General features: G+C 34.7%; 1 protein-coding gene across 3 annotated transcripts in view; it reads left to right on the top strand.

Moving 5' to 3' along the window:
• The window catches only part of SRBD1 (S1 RNA binding domain 1), a 206,565-nt gene that overhangs the window by 81,559 nt on the left and 98,025 nt on the right, over positions 1 to 26,981 (top strand). For all 3 annotated transcript variants that reach the window (XM_090281240.1, XM_090281239.1, XM_090281238.1), the window contains one exon: positions 24,062 to 24,153. In XM_090281240.1, coding sequence (XP_090137366.1) covers positions 24,062 to 24,153 — 92 coding nt within the window. The remainder of the gene's footprint in view (positions 1 to 24,061; positions 24,154 to 26,981) is intronic.

The following is a 26,981-nucleotide window of genomic DNA, read 5'->3' as shown; positions in this document are numbered from 1 at the left end:
GGTCTGCTCTTTCCTCACTGTCTGACTTTAGGCAAGTTTCTTACTCTCTCTGAGTTTCAGTTTCCTGATTAGTAAGATGAGAATAATAGTACCTGCCTCTCAGAAATAGGAAGATTAATGGGATAACCGTACTATGTTGAATATAGTACAAAATAGTGGTTAAGGATATGGGCTCTTGAGTCAGACTATCTCTGTTCATATTAGAACTCTTCCACTTCCTAATTGTATAAACTTCAGCAAATTACTTAACCTCACTGTACCTCATTTTCCTCAGCTGTTATATGAGATAATAACAAGGTTGTGGTGAATATTAACGAAATTAATACATATGTAACATAAGAGTGTCTGGCACTATCGGAGCTAACTCTCAGTAGTAGCCAGTAGTAAGTGTCCTTTCATTCTGAAGTGGTTTCACACTTCGTGTCCAGTAGGATGTAATTTCATCCATTCTCTCTGTGCCCAGATTCTCCCTGAATTTGCTGTTCTTGAGCTTAAAGCACTATTAAACTCCAAGTGTCTTTGTCATCTCGCTCAGTTGTATGTTTTCTCACGAGATACAGCAATTCCTGTTAAAATTAAAGAGTGACATCCAGTGATAAAAGGACTGAATAAGGATATTTGATAAAGAATGTAGTCTGTCATAGCTGATCATAATCTAAGACATAATCAATTTTGGTTGATAATGCTTTGAAAATGGTAGTGCTATAAAATTTGAAGGTATGAGGAAGTTGTTAATAATTTTAAAGGTGGTTTTAATGAGAATTGGAACACTTTAAAAAGCATTTATTCTAGACAGTCTGTAATGAAAATAGGTATTTCTTCTGGAAACCTGGACTCAGACTATTTATTGATTTCCATAATGATGAAGCCAGAGGTCTCAGACAGTTCCGACATCCTCGTGCATTGTGTTCTTGCTGTGAAGGGTCCAGAATGTGGCGCATATTTGTTTTCATTTCAGTGATGGATTATGTAAGCACCTAAGAAAATTGTTTTCTGCCTACTTTTAGCCTGAAAGTTAGATAAACTAAGTCATAGTTATCGGTGTTGGCATGTGTTTCTGAATTGTGTTTTTGCACTTTAGGAAATGATGTGTAGTAGTAATCTTTTTTTGTTTTCTTTCTTTTTTCCTGTCATGAATTGCCAGGTAAATTTTCTCACATTTCAATTTTTTTTTTTTTTTTTTTTTGTTGCGATTCATACCCATTACTTGGTGACATTATATTTGTATTACTTAGTACTTCAGGTTATCCAGTATGCTGCCTCAGCACACCAAATTATCCCTGCTTATATGCTTCATCAATAGATCACTGCTTTATAGAATGTGATTTCCTAAACTAGGAATGACTCTTAGTAAGAATCTCAAATAGTTTGTCCCTTTGTTAAAAAAAAAAAAAAGAAAAGGAGAAGGGAAGGGAAAGGGAGAGAGAGGGAGGGAGGGGGAGGGAGGGAAGGGAGGGAAAGGGAAGTAACCTTGCCTTCAAATACTGACTTTAGGAGATTTATTTGGAAAGTGTTTTTTTTTTTTTTTACTTCATTGTAAATCATTTTGTGTTATACTATGTAGATCATCATGTACTTTTCTTATAAGTTAATAAAAGTAGATCTTAGTAAATTATTTAATTCAAACTTTAAAAAATAATATCCCATCTTTTTACTACTGCTTCTCAAGTACATTTACACCTTCGATTTATTTCCCACACTGATCTCTTGGTTGGAAGTATTATTTGCATTTACAGGTGAGGAAACTGAACTGCAGGCTGATACGGATGAAAGACCTAGTGGAATGGGGATTCAAATAAGGCTCTCTGATTTTAAACCTTGTGCTTTTTCCAGCACACATGCTTTTTCACCTTTAATTTTTAAACATGGCCAGTATTTCCAGAGAGTTTGACTTAAGGGAATAAATGCCTACTTGTAACACTCTGAAATTTACTTTTACCTTTGATCGTTTGTTTGGAGATGGTGGAGACAACAGCAAAAATCTTTTGAACACGACTGAATTTATATTCAGATTAATCCATGTTCATCTGCTTTTTAGCATTAAGGAATTTTTAAAAATCATACATAACATAGTACTTGGAGACAGAATAAATAGTAAGGAAGTAGAATGCAACACCTCTTTTGAATATGTTTCATGTTCTTCAACTTTTAAATGCTTTAGAATTCAGCACAAACTAACTGTCTCAATACTAAGTTAAAACTGTTTCATTAACTTTTTGGTGTTGGTATTTTTTTTCATTAAGGAGCATTTTCAAGGAGGAAAACTTTCATGAGGTAAACTAGGCCTTGTTATGGAACTAGACTGCATACTACTGGTATGTTCTCATCGGTACCCTGGCAGTTTTGGAGCCTGGAATCTCAGCAGATGATAGGAAATAATCACTGGGGGATTGCCTTTGACCCAACGTAGTTTTATATGGCGAAGAATGTGGGGGAGGAAAGAGAAGATTTCTCCACCTCTTGGTGAGCCATCCTGTTGATATGACCATTGCTAGAGCTCTGTTATAGAAAAATAGTGGAATGACAAGGAAGGAAAGAGCTTGAAGGTAGAGCATGATTTCTTTCCTTTGTAGGGAGGAAAAAATTTATCCTTGACTCTATTAAGGTCCCTGGCTGGGCCTGAAATCAAACAGAGAGAAAAGTAACAAATTTATTTACTATTAGTTTGATATGACATGAGACCCTTCATACTGAAATGAAAGACCCAAAGAAATGATTAAGCCTAAGTGTTTTTGTACTATCTTTGATGAAGAAGGGAAGGTTGTAGAAAAGTGTGATAAGGGACCAAAAGGGTAGTAAACCAGGGGAATCTTAGAAAAGGCCTCTGAGTTTAGCATCCTCTTGGCCATCCATTCATCCTTGGAGATAAGGATGCTCCTTTCCTCCAAGTAGAGGGAAGACACCTCTCACATGAGTGACTTAAGACCAGCTTCAGGGCAGAAGGAGAGATCAGAGAATCCCCTCTATACCTTCTGTATCTCAGATTCTTTCATATTAAAATAATTATTCTGTCAAAGTGGCATATTTTGAGGTAACGCATCCTGATTCTCCTCACTTTCTGATTTTGCTTCCTTTTAGCTGAGGGGGTGTACTCTAAGGGTAATTTGTAAGTGGTTATTGTATTCTTGCTTTGTTCTTCCCAACATGAGGTCCTTCCCAAATTATCCTTGGGAACATAAGCTAGATACAGTTTAAGGGGTACCGACCTTTCTTTTCTCTAACAGTAGAACATGGAAGTTTATGTTTCCACAATAAACATAGGTATGGTACAGGCTTAGTGAAAAGAATTGTTCATGTATGCAAATTCTAATGGAAGGGGTAGTCATTTGCTTTACCGTGAATTTTTTATTTTTTGCACTATAACAATTTCATTTTGTGGTTCCTTTAGCTACAAAGTTCTCTTGTTGCATTCAAATGCATTTTATTTTATTTTATTTTATTTTATTATTTTTTTAGCCCCAAATGCATTTTAAATGGAATTTGACTTTGAAAATTCTGGTTAAGAGCAGATTTTTAGGAATTCGTCTATACATAAAGCAGAATCATTACTTTTTTGTTTAAAACACAAGTTGGTTTTCATTTGGAAATAGTAGAGACTTCGGTATAGGTTTTTGATATAAACGCCTGAATTTGATGTGCCAGAAAATTGTGTTATTCTTTGAAACTTAAAAATATATCTTCAACAGATAAATATAATTTAATATGTTGGTAAGACTATCGTATATAGATTCAGGTTTCCTTTACATTGGGTTAAGTGATAGGTATTTTCCTGAGCAGACCAGATTGAAAGTTTCTTAGTCTAGAATTGTGGTTAGTAGTAGGGCTTTGGAAATTCAATATACTTAGGTCATGTAAATGTGTGTTAAAGTAAGAGAATATATTCTGTAGGTAGAACACTTGGGAAAATGAGAGTCAATTATATTAAAATTTTTTTCCTTTAAACAATCTTCAGGTTTAGAACCATACTTAGAAAAATAATGTTTTAACCGAAACCCCCTTTTGTCAAGACTCAGGGCTTGAAGAAAGTATGTGGGTCTCCATGCTGCTTTGCATAAGAGATGGATGATAGTGATGGGGGAGGAGAGAAAGGAATCAAATGTAGTATTTCAGCCCCTTAGCAGGATAAGGCAATCCAAAGAAAATAGCCATGTTGTGTGTCTCAAAGGGCCCTTTTGTGGGTGTTTCAGCTTAAAAGGGGATTAGTATTGAAAGTCTGTGATCATGTCAAACATTTGTAATTGAAGGTGGCTGTTGAAAAAAATTCTTAACATAACTGGGTTCTAGCAGTCTTACTGATGATGAGGTAAGTGGAGTGAATAGGAAATGACCTGTTTGTCATCACTTGAGCCACAAGAAACTTAGTATCTGGGAATGGAGACTTTAGAAAGCAGAAACACTGGGAAATGTTTGGTAATTCAAATCAAAGAGGCTTTTGTGAAAAGTGCAGAAGGAAAATACATGAGATCTGTCCAGAAGGTATCCAGCAAGATACTATGAAAAATAGAGACATTTATTTAAGAAGATACAAGATACAAGAAGCACTGTACATGACGCCTCAGTTCCCTTCAAAGTAGGCACCTTGGGACATCACACAGTTCTCCCAGCCGCCATCAGCTGATCAGTCATATTTTCCTGAATCTCATCAATGGTCTGAAATCTCTTTGCTTTCAAAGGCGATTTTAGTTTTAGAAAAAGCCAGAAGTCGCAGGGTGCCAAATATGGGCTGTAAGAAGGCTGAGTCATGGTGATTTGATAGTTTGCCAAAAAGCTCTGCACAATATGTGAAAACATGAGTGGGCGGTAGTCATGAGGTAGCTACCAATCACCAGTTGCCCATAGCTGCAGCCTTCTGAATCATCTGAATAATTTTTGTGGAGGAATGTTTAAGCTTAATGCAAAATTGATGCAGAGTCATTGCTCTTCTCTCTTGGTCATTTTGAATGCGATGGCCATAGACAGTACCGTAGTACCACGTGCTCACTCTACACGTGCTCACTCAATGGAGTCTACCGCCCCCATGACTAGTACAGTGAAGTCGTCATTGCTCACACATGCGCATTCTGGTCCACTCTCCTTGGCTGCCAGGTTACGTTGATGTGCAAGTTCTTGTTATATTAACAATGGCTGGACTTTCTTTGGACAGACCTCATCATATACCATTGAATTTTTGTTTTTAACACTGTCCCTTGCACAGTTAAAAATGAACCTTTTGGTTACTTAGTAGCCACAAGTTATATAATAATAGTAGCTACAGGTCATATAATGATTTTTGCCAAAGTGTAAGTATATGCCTCATGTAAACAGCCTTATTTTTGTGAGCTTGTTTGTCCTGTTGCCTGTATTTCTGTCCTTTGGAATCAAGTTTTAGAGCTTTGGGGGGAATTTCATGGACAATCAATAGTTCTTTCCAGTAGCTAACCATGACACTAACTTCACTGGGTAAATTATAAATGTTGTACTATGTAAATTAATGTGGACTTTCGGGTGAAAAAGATACAATATCATTGGTTGCCAAAGAACATCTGTGTAATTAGGCTACTAATGAATGAATATTTCTTCTACAATGCAGCCTGAGAGTGATATGCAGCTTTTGGAAAAAACAAAATGAACAGGAAATGTTTTCTCAGAGGATTTTATTTGCTCATCCAAGGCAATAGAGAAGCATTAAGTGATTTGTGGTGGATTTTATTTTCCTGAAGCACCTTCTACAACCTGAAATTCAGTTGGTTATTGTGCCAAGGGATGAATGCCTGACCTTGTCACAGAGTAAGCAAGGATTTCAGTTGACTGTGGTTTGTTAGTTCACTTATATATATCTGGATCTGTAACCTTGGCTTTTTATAACTCTCTAATCCTAGGTAGTCATTCACTATGAAAACACTTGTGTTTCTCTTTTTTCTTTGTATTTGGTCATTTTAAAAGCCTTTCACAAGGAACTGCAGCCTGCATGTGATTATAGCTATCAGTAGCACTTAAACTAACTGCTGAGATGAAACTTTTCTTTCTGGACCCTGCTAATTTCAGGTATCAATAGAAAAAGAAAAAAATTTCCCCATTTAAAGGCCTGACTTTACTAACTGGTAGCTGCTCTTTGGGTTGAGCTAGATTTCTCAGGGACAGCATTTGATAGAATAATTTTTGACATTTTAATTTGACAAGCAACAATTCAGGGAAACGACTTAGACATGTGCCTGAAGTGAAGTCTTCTCTTGCTGTGATTGTGATAGCAGCACAGGGAATGTCTTTGAACATCTGAAGCACTTTGTAAACTCTGTGATCCATTTAATATGATAGTTCAAGCTTCTTGGCAGGTCTTTTCTTAGGAGCTTCACCTAAAATACTCTTATACCGCTGAAAGACTTTTTTCTATAGATATTACAGTGTGGGGGGCTAATGCAGTAAATTCTAATCTTTGTGACAAAAAAATACAGCTTTCCATAAGGACAGTAGATTCAGGTAAAAATGTGTAAATTTTACATCTCTTCATTCTTTAATTATGTTATAGTCTACATCTTCCAACTCAGAATTATTATTTGCTTTAAAAGTTTGCCCCTAGCATTGAAAATGGTGGCATAGACTAATTTCAGATACAATTTATTTTTTGTGCTGTTGTATAACTCTATATAATGGAAAATTTGCATTCTTAAATGAAGTTAAAGCTTGAAGCAAAGGTAGAGTATAAAAACACATCATGCTAGCTAATTTATTTCTGAAAAAATTATCTTTGAAATTTGTGTTTCACCAAGTACATTGGGGAATATTTAAAGGGCCAAATTGGAACTGAAATATGTGTTTGAAAAATATCTGGTGACAGACGACTGGTTTCTAAGTCTGGGAAGTAAGTTGAAAGAAAAGGAAAGGGGATTTTTTGTTTTTTCTTTGTGTGTGTTTCTAATAAGTGAGGTTTTGTTTTTTAACCACTAGATAAGATTAGAAATGGATACTCTCAAACTTGCACATGATGATAGTGATTTATTCCAGGAGAGGAAAAGACATTCATTTTACTACCAGTATATCCCCCTGAGATTAGGGTGGATGGAAAGTTTGGAGAAGCAGACCTGTTTAGGGTCGATTGGTTACATTCTGTTACTTTTTTTTATAAGCCATTATTAGTTTGTATTCTACATGTTTTGGTGAAAAATATTTTAGTAAAAAAATACTTTACTGAATTTGCCATCCTCGTAGATGTATGTGTGTGTATGCGCTTGCTCATTTCCCTGAAAACATTTATCTGCTTCCTTTGTCCTCCCTTCCTCCCTTTTCTCCCTTCTTTTTTTTCTTTTTTCTTCTCATTTAAATATGGGGAAAAGGTTAACATCTTTCATATCATTGTGTATGAATGCCCATGATTATAAATAATTTGTTTCTTGAAGACTTATGATTTAAGTCATTTTTATATCTATTTTTAGTAAAATCATCCATTTCATTTAGCAAGTCACTGTTTATAGTTGCTCATAAAGAAGAAACACTATTCAGTTTTACTCCAGAATAAAAGTCAGTTACATAAATATAGGCGCACTTAGGTTTGTATTCTATCATCTCTTTGTTTTTTGCTTTTTTTAACTTTCAGATGAAAGTGATGTTGAAATATGACTCTGAATGTATGATGTGCATTAATATTACTGTAGAGATTGTAATTTTACTTATAATTTTCCTATGTTTGAGTTAGAAAAGTTGAAATTAACAGAAAAAGTTCATTGGAGCTCTTTGATATAACATATATTTTCAGAACAACATCAAGTCGTTTAAAACTTACTTTGGAATGGAGACTACATACTTCAGACAAACTTCAGGGAAATAAATAATTTTAAAATTTCTTTCAGCCGTTGTGCAGAGTTGCTGTTGGAGGTGATTGCCAGCGCTGGGGAATCAGGAAGTCTGTAGTTTAAATTCTTCAGGATCAGATTATATCGCAGATTTTCTTTACACGTGGTGTTAAGTCCTTATTAAGTCACAGCTGTAACTTTCTTTCCCTTTCTTAAGGAATCCCAAGAACACAGGTTTAGTTTTCTTCTAATTTGTATTATTTTTATGTTTGTTTTTAATTTTCAAGAGTATATATAGTGTGACTAAATATCTGAACAACCTTCTAACTTTGTTTAGTATATGCGTTTTTAAAATTACATAAATAACTTCTGACAAGGATTTAAGAATTTGGAGCATGGAACTCTTAGGAAGGATTGGGTGAGTTGTCATTACTTTTAGGTAAGATTAGACCAGATGTTATGTTTACTCATTTGTTAGTTTTAGGGTTCCCCTCATCCCAATCCTCACTCCCATAATTTTGTCTCAACATTAAGTACTGTTGAGATAAAATACATTTGCCAAAAAATAAAGTCTAACAGGTAAGATTTAAAATTGTCAGGGATATCAAGAGATATTAAAAGATTTTAGAGATGTAAAGGGAGATTTGACTGTGTTTAGATTTATTTTTACGTTTTAAAGAATGTTCAGTTATTTTAATAAATATGGTCTTTTGTGCTTTGGCTTCATCAAAGAAGTTGTTGCAGTGAGTGTCACTGGCCAGCTTACATTTAAGTGCCCTATTTGTACCCTTGCTTTGTTGTGGAGTGAAAAATTGATGGCTCTTCACAATGACATTGAAAATTATGAGATAACTATATCTGGTTTATCCTAGTTCTGCTTATATTTCTGTTGAAATATGTACCAAATCTAATTCCAGTACAAAGCTTGTCCATTTGCATGATTTTGGGCAATGACAATAGCACCTCACTTTCTTTATAGTAACATTCATCTTTGTTATATTCCAGACCTCCTGGGCAGGGGTTGGTGTTGGTTTTTATTCATGTCGATGAAAAAAAAAACAAAATTTTCTACTTTTCAGTGGGTAAAGCAGAAAAACGTGGGCAGTCTGGAATCAAGACTGCAAAATGTGTAGAAAAAAAGACAATAGATGTGGCTAATAATCATATCAAAATAACTTGTTTTACAGAAGTGAAAGCCTGCAGAATAAATGGTGAACAAGAAATTAATTTAGAAAATTTTACTTTTATTTAGTATTTATTTTTATTTATTTAGTTTTATTTAACATATTTGATTTTTAAAATGTAGACTATACATGTGGGAGTAATTAGTCCTTATATGAATGTGGGTGTTTGCTTTTACCCTTTCTATGCCATATGTGTTAATTGGCCTCAAAATAAGATTTGAAAATAGAAGATGAGAAATTACTTGAGCAACTGCACAGAGTGGATGAATAGTACTTGCTGGTTGCTTAGTCAAGACAAGATAATGTGGACTCCAGTGAATTGTTTTAGTGTGAAAATAGGCACAAGTGTTAGGCAAATAAATAAAGTTTAATGGGGTAGCCATAGGGAGTAAGTTTAGAGCACAAAAAAGTTTCTTTGTGAGAGAATTAGAACATCATGCTTGTTCTACATGGTTCCAAAGGTGCACACATTGACATTATATTATTTTAAAATATTACTAACTTAAATCCAAGCAAAGTCCTCTTTTTTTTTGTGCTTTGTCTTTTGAGATATGGGAGGATATACAGTGTTTTGAAGTATTCATCTTTGGCCTACTGATCCCCTGTATATTTCAATGAATTATAAAAACCTAAATGATACTGAATTTTCTTTCTCATGGACGGGTTATATCATTAACCATGTACTGACTACTCATTTGAGCAAATCCTAGTTTGTTTAGTGTTTGGTATATCTAAGCAGGTGACTTGATGGTGAATGCACCTTCCTTAAAATAACTTACTGTTATGCCTCTCCAGCATCTCCTGCTTTGAGTATTCCTCAGAAATCATTAGTATTTTATGGATAAGGTCTGAGGAGAAAAAAGTAGACCTTCATGTTATGTTAACCTCTGGAACAAATATACTTATTGATTGGCCTTTATAAACAACTTTCAAAAGGCCCAAGGCTTTCTTATTATTAGGAAACCTGTGAAAAGATGATTGGAAGTAGAGGACTGAGCATAGGGTAGGTATCTAAACAGAAAGAAATCTGACCTAACAGTCTAGAGGCCAGGTTTTGGGGGCTTTTTTTTTTAAGTCTTGGTTTCAGTTGATCTCCATCTAATTACATTTTAACTTTTTGGTTCTCTCTTACCCCACAGGTAAAATGAAGAGGGTACTTAAGAACCTGACTTATAGGAAGGTAGTTTGACTTATTAGATCTTAAAGCACTTTCAGAAAGCTGTAGGTATTAGGCAAATACAGGAGATTTATTTTATTTCCTTTAAAATAACTGAAAATGACTTTGAGAAAATAATACCCACTTTTAAGATGAAGCAAAGCATTCTGTGGCCTTTTTCTTTTCTGCATCGAAGGAGCTAGTTTAACCAAATTATCAGACAGACAGGATATGGACAGGTGCCATTGCACTCAGCTATTTTCCCTTTTGTGAAAGCCTTGAGTTGAATGTTTTTCTGGGCAGCTAATCTTTGGCACCAGAGCTTTGTTCTGATAGTGGCATCTGGCACTAGATTGATTTAAGCAAGTCTGAGGTTTGCTCTTTTCAGAATGTGCTCTCTAGGTAGCTTCCGTATGGCTCTGACATGGCCACATGCTGCTGCTGCTTTTCCTGCCTTCTGGCACCACATGTGAGGCTAAGACATTCTGACACCTGCCATTTGGAACCTTTACTTGCTGAAAAATGTCAAGATTTTCAGACAAGCTGAAGACAGGTACCACTGATCGTTCTTCCTTTTCTCAGGATTGGACTGAGGGCATTTGTTCATAGATGGATGAATTGCCGAAGTGGTACAGTTCTGTTAGTTTTGAGAGCGCCACACTGGTTTTGTACAGAAGGTTCGGATGTACAGTAGTCCCTCTCTATATTGCGGTTCACTTATCGCAGCCTCACTGTATCGCGGGATTTTTAAAAATATTATATTATTTATCGTGGATTTTTCGCTATATCATGAGATTTTGCGGTACTGTATATGTATGTTGTTAAAGTTACGTAGGTTTAAGAGTGTAGAATATGTTTAGGAACATAAGTAGTATTTATAAAAGTGTGGAAAAGGTTAATAAGGGAGTGGGAAAGGTTAATAAGGGACTGGGAATGGTTTATAAGTGTGTGGGAAGGATTTAAAAAGCCTTAAGATATATATAAACACCAAAATAAAAGTAAGGTTCCTACTTCACGGATTTTCACCTACCGCAGGGGTGTCTAGAACGTAATACCTGCGATAAGTGAGGGAATACTGTATTTATGTGTTCTCATTCTTTTTGGTACCTATTTTGTATGATGTAATTTGATGTTTGTATAAGCAAAGGTTTTAGTGAATTTGTGTGTGTGTGTGTGTGTGTGTTTTACTGGATACATGGTGAGGGTTGGGGGTAGTTCTTACTCCTCATTGTTACTAAGAATCCCACAAGGAAATTGCAGATTTTTGAGGATGGTCTTCTATTATGATCATATTGCCATGCAGATGGACACACTGGTGACAGATCTTAAATGGTCAAGAGTAAGACCTCCTGTTTGAGGTCCTTGCTGCTGCTTCCCTTTTTTCCATTGAGCCATCTTAGTATTCTAGCACCAGAGGACTGATTTGTAAATAAAGGACGGGAGAAGTGGTACCCTGATGAGTTTGTTCTCTCTAGTAACTCTCTATCAAATTGATTGAGGAAGGGACTTGAACTCTGGTATAAAAGAAGGCCTAAAAATCATTATTTTGTGTAGTCTTTCCTTTCAATCTTCTGGATAATTTTAATTGGTTGTATGCTATTGAGTAAACTCTTCCCTTTGTTTCTCAGATCATAATCTTTATTTTGGATCTCAAGTTCAGTTACATCACAGAGATGATGATAGCCTAATTTGGTATAATTTGGGAGAAATGTTCCAGTGACTCTGGTTATATGGAATTACAAAAAAATGTGAAGAGGTTAGATGGGATGCCTTGTAAGTTACTTTATTGGGAGCCAAACTGTGTTGTGAGACATGTGAAACTGTATCCGTTGACATCTCTTTGGACAGCTTCTTCTTACTTAAGTGGCTCAGTGGAAGAGGGAGAATGAGTATTTGGCTAACAGGCTTGTTCCTTGTAGTATAATTTATGAAGACTAGTAGAAATATAAAATACATCTCCAGCAATTGGAAGGCAATGAGGACTAATCACTTTTATGTTATCAGTAGGATCCATGAGTTGGAACATAAATATTTAAAAACATTTGCAGTTGAATCCTGGTAGTTCTTTAGCAAACAAAGCTTGCTTAGGATTCTAGGTCAACTTGAATTATATAAAGAAAGTTTTTTGTGTAGAAAATTTAAATAGGTTTTCTTCATCTTTCAGCTATTCTATTGTTATACTTTTTCCCTAGAGTTATAGAATATGTCTGTGGTCATGGGTATAGAAATAGTATTCGTATAAGTTTCTTTATCTTATGATTTACATTTTTTATATCGATAATCATTAAGGAGTAAACATAGTATTTTGGGTTTCACCTTGGAAATGAATATTCTTACTATTGCTTCTACACATATCTTGTGTATTCTTAAAGTATGTTTCATATATTTGTGAATATGGTCCTAGACAAGATTTGAATTTTTGCTGCCATCTTTGACCCCTCTTAATTCAAGGTACAATAGACTTTCAACCAAGAATGGGCTGTACTGGTATATGAATTATTTTAAAAGGTCTTGAGGTAAAGAAGAATAATAAAATTAGATAAAAATATCAAAATAAATCAAGTGTATTTTTCAGGTAGTATTCTGTTTTCTATAATCTCTACCATGGTTTGCCATTTATCTTTGCTCCCATTAATTCATAAGGTAGACATATTTCTTATATCTTTGAGTGTGGTGTCAGTGATGCTGAAATCACTTGCTCAGCAGTCCATGTTCTTTCATGCCAGCATGCCACCAGTCCCCTCCCCCCAGGCCCATTTGCAGCTGAACTTATTCATCCCATCATGTATTAAAGTCAGTTCATTGCAAGTTTTCTTTTCCTTCTGAATAGAGTAAATATGTTTAGCATGATAGTTATGATAGGCTTTGCTAAAACAAAACAGAAAAGCAGATACTGTGAGTGACATTTACATATTGCCTATGCAGCTGGAAACCACTCAGCTGTCATATTTTTCAGGGGGTTAGGTTGGTTTTTTTTTGTTTTTGTTTTCTGTTTTAAACTTGAGGTTTTAGAACACCGTTTCTCAAAGTATAGTCTCACATTTCATTAAAATTTAAAATTTTGTGTTCCAAAAGGCCATCAAGAGAACGAAAGTATAAACCAACATTTGGGGAAAATATTTGCAAATCATATATCTGATAAAGGATTTCTGTTTACGTAAAGGACACTTATAAGTCAATAACAGGGAGACATAAACAAGCCAATGAAAAATGGACAAAAGATTTGACTAGGTATTTTACTAAAGAAGATTAGAAAAGGCCAACCAATACATTGTAGTAATGCTCAGCATCATCAGTGATTAAAGAAATATAAATTAAGCTACAAGTAAATACCACTTCATAAGCACTAATATAGCTATAGTAAAAAAGCCAGTCAGTAACAAGTATTATCAAGAAAATGAACAAACTGGAACCCTCATTCATTCACCCTGCACAGTTTCTTAAACAGTTAGACATAAATTTACAGCGTGGCATATCCACTCCTAAGAATTTATCCAAAAGAAACAAGGCATATGTCCACATAAAGACTTATAGATGAATATTTATAGCAGCATTACTCATAACTGGAACCAGCTCTGAAGTTCCTCACCTGGTGAATGGGTAAACAGAAGGTGGTATATCTAGAACAATGGGATACTATTCAGCAATAAAAATGAAATGCTGATGGTGCAGTGTGGATGAGTCTCAAAAACATTCTAAGTGAAGAAGCAGACAGAAAAGACCACATATTTTATGATTCCAATGATATGAAATGTAAGCTAAAATGTAAATATATAGAGGCAGAAAGTGGACGAGTGGGTACCTGGGGCTGGCAGCCAGAGTGAGGGCTACAAATGGGCGCAAAGGATCCTTGGGGACAGAAATATTCTGCGTTTGGATTTGGGTGGTGGTTGTACAATATTTACTAAAAGTCATTGAATTATACACTTAAGATGGGTGAATTTTATGAAGTGTAAATTATACCTGGACAAAATCATAAACTTGTGGTTCCAGAACCTGCAGCATCAGCATGACCAGTGGTCTTGCCCTTAGTGAACCAGAAACTGGGGGGGTGGAGCCTGTCGATCTGTGTTTTAACAAACTCCAGCAGGTTCTGATGCAGGATCAAGTTTGAGAACCACTGCTCTAGAATCAAGGAAGTTCAGATGGAGATGTGGGCAGTTTTTGGTACAGTTTATGTACATTCAGTCAACCACGTTCCTGTAGCTGTAGGAAAGGTTTGAATTAAGGAGTGTTGTTGTAGAGTTAAAGAAAATTACAGGGCAGTGGGAGTAAAAATAAACTGGCCTTTCATGTTCTTGGTACGTCCCCACGAGAAGCTTTATGATTGTGATGTTTGTGTACCACATATGGTAGTAAATCCCTGAGTTCTTTTAGGCTTGCTCTTACTCAACGAACATAGCATAAACAGGTTCATTTGCCATAACGATAGTGGAAGTTTAGATCCTTGAAAGGAATTATTTTTTCTAAATATTTACACAGTGTAATATAGCAGAGCCAGAAATGTGTAGTGGACCTAAAAAGTAAAGATCTGACTGTAGATACGAAGTAAATGGAGCAGTGGGATGAGCTGAACAACTCAGTCTTTCCTCCATCTGTTCAGTGTACTTTCAAAAATCATGATTAGAAAAGGATTTGATTGAGAGTAGCCTTCCAATGCATGGCATGTGCTGTCAGGGCTGTCCCCCGACCCTTACCCAGCATGACCTGGATGGCCGAAAGCAGTTCTGAAGGCTAAGGCTGCTCCAGAAGAGGGCTTAGTGATCCAGCCTAGAGACTGCTGGTTGGTGAATGTACTGATGCGGTTTGTGGATAGTGTCTCCTTTCACTGCGTGTGGTGACTTCTGCAGAGGAATACGGTCACTTCAGAGAAAAGCAGAGGTTAGGCGGGCTGAGGGGATAAAACAAATGTAAGACTAAGGAGTAAAGGAGGAGTAGGCAACCAGCTGACTGTGAAAACCAATAAATGTATGAGTTCCCTGAGGTCAACAGTAATGTTTACAAGACTAGTAGGGAATACAACACAAAGCATTGTTATTTCCAAAACTTTATTCAGCTGTAGGTAGAAAGTACTGGACTATTAGTTGCTGGTAAAATATATCTTAGTTCCTGTCTTTATTTTTCATTGTCTTCCTTTGCTTCTCTCCTTTTTTGTTGTTCTTTACATTTTTAATAATTAGTATTATATGGGATCATCCAGAAAGTCCATTTAGTTTTTCCATAAAATAAGACACATTTTTCATTTTCACCAATAACTGTTGATTTGGATATTTTGAGTATGTCAGCTATCTCCCACATGGTAGAACATTGCTCATTCTCAGTTAACGTCTTGATTTGATCACTATCAACTTCAACTGATCTCCCCGATCGTGGAGCATCGTCCAGTGAAAAATCTCCAGCGTGAAACTTCGCAAACCACTTTTGATACATTCAATCAGTCACAACACTTTCTCCATATACTGCACAAATCAGTTGTTTTTTTTTACATTTCAGTTGTATTTTCACCCTTCTTGAAACAATAAAGCATAGTATGATGAAAATGTTGCATATTTTCTTCCATCTTCAGTATTAAAATGGCTACACCAAAATTCACCAATTTTGATGTTTTTTAAAATACACCCTGATACAATACAATCTAACAAAATTTTTCAAATGAAATTAAAGACAACTAAGTGCTACTAGAGCCATCTTATGGAAAAAAAACAAATGAACTTTTTGGCTAACCAAATATTATTAAGTACTTATTAGCAAAATATTAGATTATGTCTTCTAAATTGGTGATTCTGATTTTGATTTCTGCTGTTGGATGGATAATAAAGGAATAAAATATTTTGTAAGAAGTTTCATTCTAAAAAGTATATGCAATAGCAATCTGAATTCCTCGTATTTATTAGTGGATAAACTCTATGGATGTATTTATGGCAAAAAAATAAAACAACAAAGGTGGGGTATGAAAGAGTAAATAAAGCAAACTTTTCTCTTTGTAAGAAGACTACAATTGTATATGCAACTCTTGATTTATATTTGAATAGAATTGCATTTGGAAAGAATGAATGAAGACAATCTTTTTATGTAAGTACAAATTGAGTACACAAAAACTTGACAATTTTGGAGTTAATTGCAAGAATCAGGAGAAACACACTTTTTGATGTGTATATGTGTGTGTGTGTGTGTGTCAGTGGGGTATGGCAGGTGGATTGATACCATGCTCTTTAAAGCAGTACATTTCAAAATGTTGACCAAAGGACGATTTTAATTTCAAAATTAGATCAGTATTTGTTTCCTTCCCCCCTAGGTTTTGTGTCTTGTTAGTAGTGAGCATGGAATGTTTACAGCACTGCTTTACATACACCACTGCCTTCCACCATTAGTGAGTGTTCTCTTCATGCCTGCTTTTCTTTTCCCAGAGTCAGCGGGGTCCTTGCCCTTTTGCTTAGTCTGACACCAGGTGTGTACCAGGCCTGTGGTTGCTCTGGGAGCTGTTTTTTCTTTGAGTTCCCTTGGTGATGTTGTGTAGTACTTACAACTTCATGTTGGTAGATGGAGAAAAAAGAAAGGAGGGATTTTTCTTAAAGGAAAGCAGAAGAAGGTGAAGGGAAGGGAGAAAGAAAATAAAAAGGATGCTTACTATGGGGGGTTGTGGTGATGGACAATTTCTGCTGGCTCCATTCATTGTTAGATATTGCTTCCACCTCAGTGGAGGTATTCAACCTGCAAATAGACAAGCTCTCCATCTTCTTTGTCCTTCAGTTTAATTTGCTATCCCCTACGATGGCATTAGAAGGTACCAGTTTTTGTCATCTCTGTCATTGACAGCATTAAAAATGATTAAAAGTATAATGTTGAGACATTGTGGTATATTGTAGGAGCTCAGCATCATTGAACATAAACATATGCTGTTTAGCAGAATCAGATTCTCATGTTGAATACTCTTGTGTTTATGGCACAGAAGGATAGGTAGGTAGGTAGCTGGGGCTTTGAGGAACCACAAACTCCAAATTAAAGTTCTACTCAGTAGTTGTGAATTTCTTTTCATCTGATGTGGCATGAGGCACAGAGGGGAAAAGTAGCTGAGGGAATTCTGTACTGTTGAAATATTACTGTGTGGATAAGATGCCCATCTGGGTATACGCTCATCCTTTGTTTAGCAGACATTTTAAGTTCTCCCGGGCTTGTTATGAGTCCTCTGTGATTACTGTACCATTGCTAGGCTTTTTCCTCTTTGGAAAAAGCTCATCTTTTGAAAGATAGCTTAGAACTTAAAAAAAAGAAAGAAAGAAGAAAGGAAGGAAGGAAGGAAGGAGAAAGAGAAAGAATGAAAGAAAGAAAGAAAAAAGAAAAGAAAAAAGAAAGGAAAGGAAAGAAAAGAGGAAAAAGGAGAAAAAAAGAAAGAAACGTTGGTAAATGGAGAAATGCTTCTAACTGGTCTTCCACCAGATGGTGCTAGTGCTACATACCTGAAGGTCAATTCATTTCGTGCCATTGAAATCTTGAGGGTGGTGTTATTTCTCTTTTTTTGTTTCACCGTATTTTGCCTTTAGAGTTTGTCACACAATTAATTTTCTGGTATCCTACTGTATCACCTCACATCTTTTTTGTTTTGATTAATGAACTGATTATGCCTTGGTGATAATGAAGGATAATGTGGGGGATGGATTCAGAGGCCAACGACCAAGTGAAACTTAAGGATACATAGTATGTACTTTCTTGTAAAAATTTTTATCACACATTTGCTTCTTATCTGGCCTGTGTGTACAAATTGGGAACTTATTCTTGACTTTCCTGCTTAGTCACCTTTCTTTTATGTTATAGCAATATCATAAAATGTTATTGTTTGAGATCTCCTTTAGAAGCCATGTTTGGAAATTATTACTAACAAATAGTATATTTACCCACATTTAAGTTCAAAATAGCTTTAATAACTTGAAAAGAAAGTTTGGTGAAGAACACAATGTTGCCCATATGTGATATCATATTTCCTGGATAATTAACAATTGTCATTTCAAACTAAAATTTTAAACTTGTTATGTTTACAAATAAATTACAATTTATGTTGACATAAGGATGCAGGTAATTGCATTTACATGGTTATTAAAGAAAATTTTAAATAAAGTAATACAATTAAAGGACTAACTCATTTAAGTAATATTAACATTACATAACCTATTTTTCTTTCATATATACCTATATTTTAAAAATATCAAAGTTGGACTTACAGTTTTGAAACCATTTTTTTTCCTCTTAATGTTTTGCAACAATGATTTTTAGTGACAGGTTAGTTTTCCATTTAATGAACCTTTAAATATAGGCATTTTGCTTTTCAGTGTCCTTCAGTCAGAGCTGCCCTATGATGGATAGCACTTTACATTTTTTGATATTTTAAAGTTTTTCTCATATAAATTCTTAAAAATATAATGGCTGGTTCAGAAAGAATGCAAATTTTTGCGAGTCTTTGTCTGTGTTTTCAAATTACCATCCAAAAGAGTTGTACAGTTTAAGCATCTTTAACAGTGTATGATTTTGCTTGTTTCCCTGCATCTTTATCAGTGCCTGATTACCTTAGTTTTTAATGACACTAAATATTGCTCACTTGAGATTCCCCTAAATGTTAATTTGTCACTAAATAAAGGACTTTAAAATTGCTTTGATATTTTCTTAGAAATAATCTTTACCCTTTAAACATTAAATCCAGAGCTCCTTTTATTTATGGTGGTTTGGTTTTTGGTTTTGTCTCCTGTTTCTAAAATACAGGCATCTATTCTTTCAAACCTCAGAATAGGTTATCTCATATGCAGAGCAAAGAATTTAGGTCTGTGTTGACTGCTTTAGCACTTTCTATAACTCATTGCGAAACATAGGCCATTTAACCCTCTCTTCATAGGAATGTTTCTCAGTCTGAAAACTTGGAAGAATGGATTTTAGATAAATTACTTTTAAGACTTTAGTTAAATGAGCTATGCATTTAGTAGTTATTTAGTACATATTTTTTAGTGGGAAGAAGGAAGAAAAGAAAGCTGCTAGATACTGATAAAGCTAGAGGAATTTTAGTGTACTTCGTGAAGAATTAAAATCATCAGTTTTTATTTGTTTAAGCAATAAATCCTGTCTGATTTTAGATATCTTACTAAATAAATATTTTTATTTAAGTGGATTACCTTTGCATTAAATTCTCCTGTTAACATAAGGAAGCATGTAATTCATTCAAAAATCAGAAAAAAACAAAAAATCTGTTTTCCTATTTGGGGAATGGGGAGAGGGCCTCAAGGAGCCTCATCTAAGAGGCTTCATGTTACCTGATAAATGGGTGTGAAAAATATTAGCCCAGCAACTTAAAGAAACAGCTAGTTTTTCTGTCTGATGAAAAGAATTCCCCCCATCTCAATTTGGTAAAAGAAATTGCCATTCTTTTACTGTCAGAATGAATAGTTAGTGTAAGAAAACCACTTACAAACCTGGTTTTAAAAGATTCATCAACATACAACTTGTGTTGTTAGAAGAGATTTATAAACTGTGGAGATACTAATTTTCTAGTTTAAATGTATCGTTTAAAAAAATTTCTTTTAAATCCTCATGCGAGGATATGTTTATTGATTTTCAACACAGAGGAAGGGAGAGAGAGAGAGAGAGACATCGATGTGAGAAAAACATTGATAGGTTGCCTACCATACAAAGCCCCACCTGGGGATCAATCCTGCAAACTCGGTATGTGCTCTGATGCAGGATGAAACCTGCAACCTTTTAGTGTACAGAATGATGCTCCAACCAATTGAGTGACCAGGCCAGGGCTAAACATATGTTTAAAAAAAAAATTGATAAATGAACAGTTTTATGTAATATTTATGTAACACTGAATTTTACTTAAGGTAACAAAAATTAGTATTTTTAACTTAAACAGTTTTTATAAAATTTTAAAAATTACTTTAAAAGTATATAAAATAAAACTTAATTATAGAGTCAGGAGAGATTAAAAAGCATATAATGGCATACCATAAATAACTATGGCAATTAATTAAAAAACATATACAATGGGAAAAATATATATCATATATAACTTTATTCACATATATAATTTAAAACTATCTGAAAAAAGTAAAATTTTCATTCTTACTACTTTAAAGTTTTTATCAGTGTTTTAAAATTTTCTCATACCAGGTTGAGACAGTTTTACAGACAATTTTTATCTAATTTCAAGAACAAATTATTTCTGCCTTATGCAGACTCTTCCAGAGAAAACAGGGTAGAAATATTTCCCTATTCATTTACAGGCCAATATAACCTTGTAGCCAAAACCAGTCAAGGAGAGTAAGAGAAGAAATACTTTATAACTAATAAATGCATCTGTATATTGTGGGCATTTTACTTGCTTTCATGTTGTGAATGTGTGGTTTATATATATATTTTTTTAAATTAAAAAACCTAGAAAGACTTGGAATAGTGCTGAATTAGATTGAATGTTTTTAAAAAGTACCAATTTAATTCTAGAGAATTAGCACATTAATATATGTCTGGTAAAATGTAAGTCCAGTGGTAGCTTCTGAAGTGTACTTCTGAGTATATGAAGTTTGAGATATCACATGTATCTACTAAGATGTTTGTCGAACTAGCAACATGAAGTGGCTTCAGGGTACTGTAATAAACTCAAAACCTTCGTTCGGTTACAGCTGTACCAGTTAAATTCCCTCCAAATAATAAATTCTACTCAGAGTCTTGTCTGCTTTATGGGAAAATAAATAAAATAATCAAACTGCTGAGGTTATGAGCCTAATTTGTTTACACCTGAGAGAAATTTGTTTTGTGAAATATAAAACTTATTAAATCATCAGATATCTGAATATTTTGCATAGTTTATTTTTGCTTTCCTCAAAATATATTAGAGATAATTGGAATAACTTTTAAATAGTTTCCCAATACACAGAAAGGGGTGTATAAAATCTATTATACTTTCTACTGAATGTCTATCTTTGAACCCCATATAGGAATGAAAAAAGTAAGAGAGGGGACATTATAACTTCTGTTCTTAGCAACTTCTCCTGGAAAAAAATCATCACCACTCCCAGCTTGATTTGTTTCATTTAATTCTTGCCACATATACTTCTTAGATCCTTATATATTTTATGTTGTAGCAATCAGTGTTGGGGCTTTTGTATTCATTTAGATTATTTAAGCATTCTGATCTGTGCTTGGTCCTGAACTGTTTATTTGATCCATGCTATTTAATAACTAAAGCATATGAAATTTATTGCATTCTGTATTAATTTAATATTAATGTTAATGTAAAATCTTTGGGTGCAGTGTGTCACATCTGTTTTGTATTCCTCTGTTTAAGAGACTGGCAGTATGGTATTTGGAAGAATATTTATTATCTGAGTGTTTTTCTTTGCAACAGTTTCCCTTAGTCCTGAGAATTATAGCTTCCAAGAGACATTGAATCACCCAGCAAATTTTTAGCTACCCAGCTGCTAAAGGCCACAGTTAATTGGAATTTTTATTTTCCATTTAAGTTCCCTTTACTTTAATAGTAGTAATTTTGGAGGCTTCTGGCAATGATAGAAAATAAATTTTCTAGTGAAATTTTTCAAAAATATTATTTTCTCCATAATAGATCCAACTGCACTTGATGGCTACTCTACTTTTTGAGAAAAAAACTTTGTTAGACGGACTGTCGGTTTGTGTTTGACAACAAATTTTCCATGACTGGCGATCGAATATTCTTATCCTGTGGTGGTACTTCTTAACCTTTTGGGGGGTAATGAATTTCTTTAAGTAATCAATGGAAACTAGAAAAAAAAATGCTTAAGCACAAACATTTTGTATACAATTTTGATTAATCCTGCCTCTTTCTGTCCAGAAGTACAGAGGCCCCAGGTTAGAAAGTGCTGTTATAATGGATCTGAAAAATCACTGCTAGTATGTTGGTTTATACATCATATTATGCGATACTAAGACTTTTCTTTATTTCAAGCTTTATTTGACATTATATTTCTTCCTTTGATCACTATATGGTAGAAGATAAGCATAATCTGAATATTATTTTGGGGAAAAATCACTTAATCTTAAAGTCAGATTCTGAAATTGTAGAGCATATTCAAATTTCTTTATGCTTTAGGTTCTTACTTTAGGTATATAAAAATGAAACTCACTTTACCTTTTAATCAAAAGTGAAGGCAACAAAAAAAGAGAGAAATGAGTTCTTATGGATCTGTTGTTTAAGAAAGTCGTTTTTCCTTAAGACAATGTTACATTTGTTGCTTAGCACAAAAATGTGGGTTTTCATTTTAATGAGAAGTTGTGAAGCTAATCAGAAGTTATTTGTGCTGGTTAAGGGCTCAGACTTTAGAATCAAGCAGGTTAGTTTTCAAATTTAGCTCAGTTGCCTGCAAGCTATATGATGTTTGGCACACTACTTATCTGTTAAAAAAAAAAATCTCAAAAGCGTAAAATGCGATGGTGTCTGTAAAGCGCTATTTTTGTGCTTTGTGTTTTAATATATACTTGGTTAACTCTTATTGTACAGTGATGTTTGTGTTGACGAGGAACAGGATAAGTTGCCTTCCTTTTCAATTGCTGAGTGTTCATCTTTCCTATTATTAAATTTAGGATAGAAGCCCTGACTGGCATGGCTCAGGCCAGTGCCTGAGAACTGAAGGGTTACTGGTTTGATTACCTGTCAGGGCACATGCCTGGGTTGTGGGCCAGGTCCCTGATTAGGAGTGTGTGTGGGGCAACCGACTGATGTTTCTCTGACACATCAGTGTTTCCCTCTGCCTCTTCCTTCCTCCCTTCTCCTTTCTCTAAAATAAATAAAATCTACAAAAAAATTAGAATAGTAGATCATGGTTGCAAAAATATATATAATTAATTAATTTTCTCCTTCCCCAAAATAATCTCAAGTTTCAGTGGCTTATAGTTATTGTCAAAGTTCAGTCAAGAGTTCTTTAAAGCAAGGGTAGCGAACTAACTTTTTCTCATTTTACTTATTAGTGTTAAATTGTTACAATGGGGCAAGACATTAAAAGTTATCCACTAAACTTGTGCCATAATTGAGATCAATTTTGAGCAGAGAAAGGGAGAAAGGTTTCTAAGAGTGAAGTAAAAATCAGCACTACCAAGTCTGCTTTTGAATCTTCACACCCAGATGGTTACATAATAGAGCCATGGGAATTGTGAGTACTTAGGGTAGGTGATGTTTGTTTGCATGTGATGTCATAAAGAAGACCTCTATTTTTAAAATGTTCGATAAACTGTACAAATGTCAACCGATCAAATATCATCTGTAAGACTGTTCCCACTGTGATTTGAAAAGTATTTGGAGCCAAAAAAGGAAGAAAGAGGATAATATATGTGGTGCTTTGATTAAATAAATGATGAAATGAAATGGTTTAACATCTGCATGAAGTGAAATGTTTCCAGTTTATTAAAAAGATGATTTCAGACCCTCCTGAAAAGAAGTGGGGTAATACCTGTCTGATCCCTTTGCTTTTCACATTGTAATGGTTAATTATAATCAGGTAATAACAATGGCAGTGTTTATGGCAGTGATTTTCTGTATATTCACATATGCACATATCCACACATGTTCATGTGCTTTTCAAGATGCTTTAGGATGACTAATTCAGATGGGAGTTATAAATGTCAGTCAAGAGTGTATTCTAAAAATTTTGTAGTTGACATCAAAGGGGTATCTATTGTGTTCATCTATAACCTATCTCATTATTACTGAAAGAAAACAACTGAATTATTTTGTTATGGGTTCAAATCCATGTATTTCCTATGTGAAGAAAGCAAACATTGCTTAATCACTTTATGTTAATGAAAAATTAAATGCTCTACATATCATTGAAATATAAAGAGAGCACTTTGCCCTGCAAGATTTTTTTTCCTTACCTAATCTTATTTATTTTCTTAGATTGGACCAAAAGTTTGGAAAATGATATTCCCCTTTCATTTTTTCTCAGTATCGTCAGTGAAGCAGGAGCATCAATCTACAGTGTCAGCCCTGAAGCTAACAAAGAGATGCCAGGGCTGGACCCTAACTTGAGAAGTGCAGGTAAGAAGCTATGCACCACCACGAAAGCATGAGATTTTGACATTTTGGACTTGTATTTGTAACAAGAAAAATATTTAAATATCCAAGGAAATTTAGAATATATATGTATAAGAATAGGCAGGCGTGTTAGAAAGTGGTTGGTTGGAAATTAAGGAAGAATGCTCTTTCTAAAGAACACTGCATGGTATTCTAGAGTATATTGAAAAATCAGCTCAGAACATCTCTAGGAAAATTAAATGCTAGCGAGTCCATAAAAATAATAAAATACTCTATTATTATAACAAAATATTACTTATTATGGCTTTTTGTCGGCAAAAAAGTAATATATTAAAATAGTATTGTAGGTGAGACAGGATTGATACATTCCAACAGGGCTCTGTGAAAATAGGAAATAATAAAAAGGGGAATTGGTATCTGGTCCTAATTACTCTGATTTCAAAATCTAGTTGTGTCTTCTTCAGTTTGTGATTCACTGCAGGTATGCCTTCCTTCTTTGTCTCAGCTTCTGCCGACATGGCAATGAATGTGTTTGATCCATATCAACTCAGAACATCTACCTAGACATTTTTAGGCTTCAAAGTCTGGTCTTGGAGTCTAATATTGAAAGAAGCTGAGAGTGTTCATTCTTGGTTTTCTAGGGCCCACTTCCTTTTCAATTCCTGTTTTCTGAGTGAGAGTCTGTCTCTTTTGTAGTGATTAAGGCCAGGGATGACTTTATACTTCATTGGAGACCTGACCTACTTGTGGGTGTGGTTTTTACCTTTCAACTCTTCATAATTTTACCACATAAGAATATAACAGAACCTCAATATTCATACAAGTGTTAAACATATGTAAGCAAATGACCTTCATATTATTACTACATCTTCTTGGCTAGTTTATCAACTTATCGAAAACAGAGGTTATCCCTATATATCCTTATATATGCTTATATTTTCCCATAATAAATACCATGTACATGAGGGGCATTTAAATTGGATGGATAGAATAGTAGTAGATTGCATTAAAATATTTATTATGTATTTCTGATTGAAAATGGAAGATTAAGTATTCCTGTTATTTCTTCACTCCCTTCTAAAATCTCATTAAAATCACAGTAACTTGTTAGAATGAAAACATAAACTCTCTAAGATAAAGAGAATGGGAGAGGAGATAACAGCAACATTCGCTTTGAAGCTGGAAAACAGATGGCCGAGTAATAAGTGATCTAGCCAACTTGAGAAAGTTCAATACTAAGACAGCATTGTATGGAAAACAGAGAACTAACCTGAAATAGATCATGGAAACCTCATAACTTTAAGAAATGTATAAAGCATCTTTATAAGTATTTTGGAGAGCAGAGGGGTCTGAAGTGAGAGGATTGATTGAAAGTCTGTTCAAAAAGCAATTAAACCAACTTAAACATGGAATAACGTATAACCCAACAATTCCACTACTAGGTACATACTCAAAAGAGTACCATATAACTCAGCAATTCCATTACTAGGTACATACCCAAAAGAATTGAAAACAGGTACTCAACAAATACTTGTGAATAGTGCTGCTATGAGCATTTGGGTACAATAGCCAAAAGCTAGAATCAACCCAAATGTCCATACCAAATGAATGGATAAACAAAATGTTGTATATTCATGTGATGGAATGTTATTTTGAGCTATAAAAAAACAATGAAGTACTGATAATTGCTACAACATGGATAAACATTGAAAACATGTTAAGTGAAAAAGCCCAACACAAAAGGTCACATACTGTATGATTCCATTTATATGAAATGTCCAGAATAGGCAATTCTGTAGAGACAGAAAGCCAGGGACTGAGGAGATGGGAGAATAAAGAGGGACTGATTAATGGGTATAGTGTTTTCTTTTGGGGTGATAAAAATGTTTTCAAATTTGATAGAGGTGGTGGTTTGCACAGTGTTTAAGTATATGTAACTGAATTAACACCTTAAAATGATTAATTTTATGTTATGTGAATGTCCCACCAGTAAACTAAAACAGACCTCCCATCCTACACATTTTGAGTCTGTCCTTCCTTCACCTTTGCAGAAGACTAGAGATCTATTCTTTGGAGAAGGTTAAGCAGAAGGTCTGTACACCGGAGGACAGAGGTTATAAATGAGAGTAGAGATACCTACAGAAACAAAAAGAGGGATTAAGTAATTACTTACATGCTGTTGTACAGACCTGAGAGAGAGCTGAATTTTCTGTGCAGGAGATTAGGGAGTTCTGACCCAACACAAGGAAATGGCCAGGCTGCCCTATAGTGAAGCCCACAGTTGACAAACCTCCCCTTTGAGCAAAGCACTTACAGTCATCTTTTTAGTACCTTGCCCCTGTAGGACAGACATGAATCACCCATCATGTAAGGAAAACCTACACTATTAAGGACAGATGCTGAAATACTCTGAAGGGAGTAGGAAGTGTTGCTGCTTGGAGGAAACGTTGCTCTCGGGGCTGCTGCTTATGGCTGTGCCCTGTACAGTCCTCTTAGCCACACGGAGCAGCTCTGGTTGCTTACCTTGCCCTCAGCCTGGGCTCCCTTCTCCTGCTTCTGGTGTTTCTAACATAACTTTTTCCTCTAATACTTAACTTTTTGTTTCAATATCACTTATTAACTGTCTTCCTTTATTGAATTTCATTACTATTCAGCAAATACCATTTATTAAAAACTGAGTTCCTGTATGTACTTTTTGTCCTCTTTTCGTTGGTCTGTCTAGTCAGCCACAGTGCGAGGCTCTCAATTACTGCGGCATATGAGATAACTTGCTTTAATTTTTAAAAATTGCTCTCTGCCTGGCATTTCTTTTTTTCCATATAAATGTTAAG

Source organism: Furipterus horrens, unplaced genomic scaffold, assembly GCF_987537825.1.
Source record: "Furipterus horrens unplaced genomic scaffold, mFurHor1.1.pri manual_scaffold_6, whole genome shotgun sequence".
NCBI lineage: Eukaryota > Metazoa > Chordata > Mammalia > Chiroptera > Furipteridae > Furipterus > Furipterus horrens.
The sequence above is the reverse complement of the archived record's forward strand: the minus strand, read 5'-3'. Positions and strand labels throughout refer to the sequence as shown.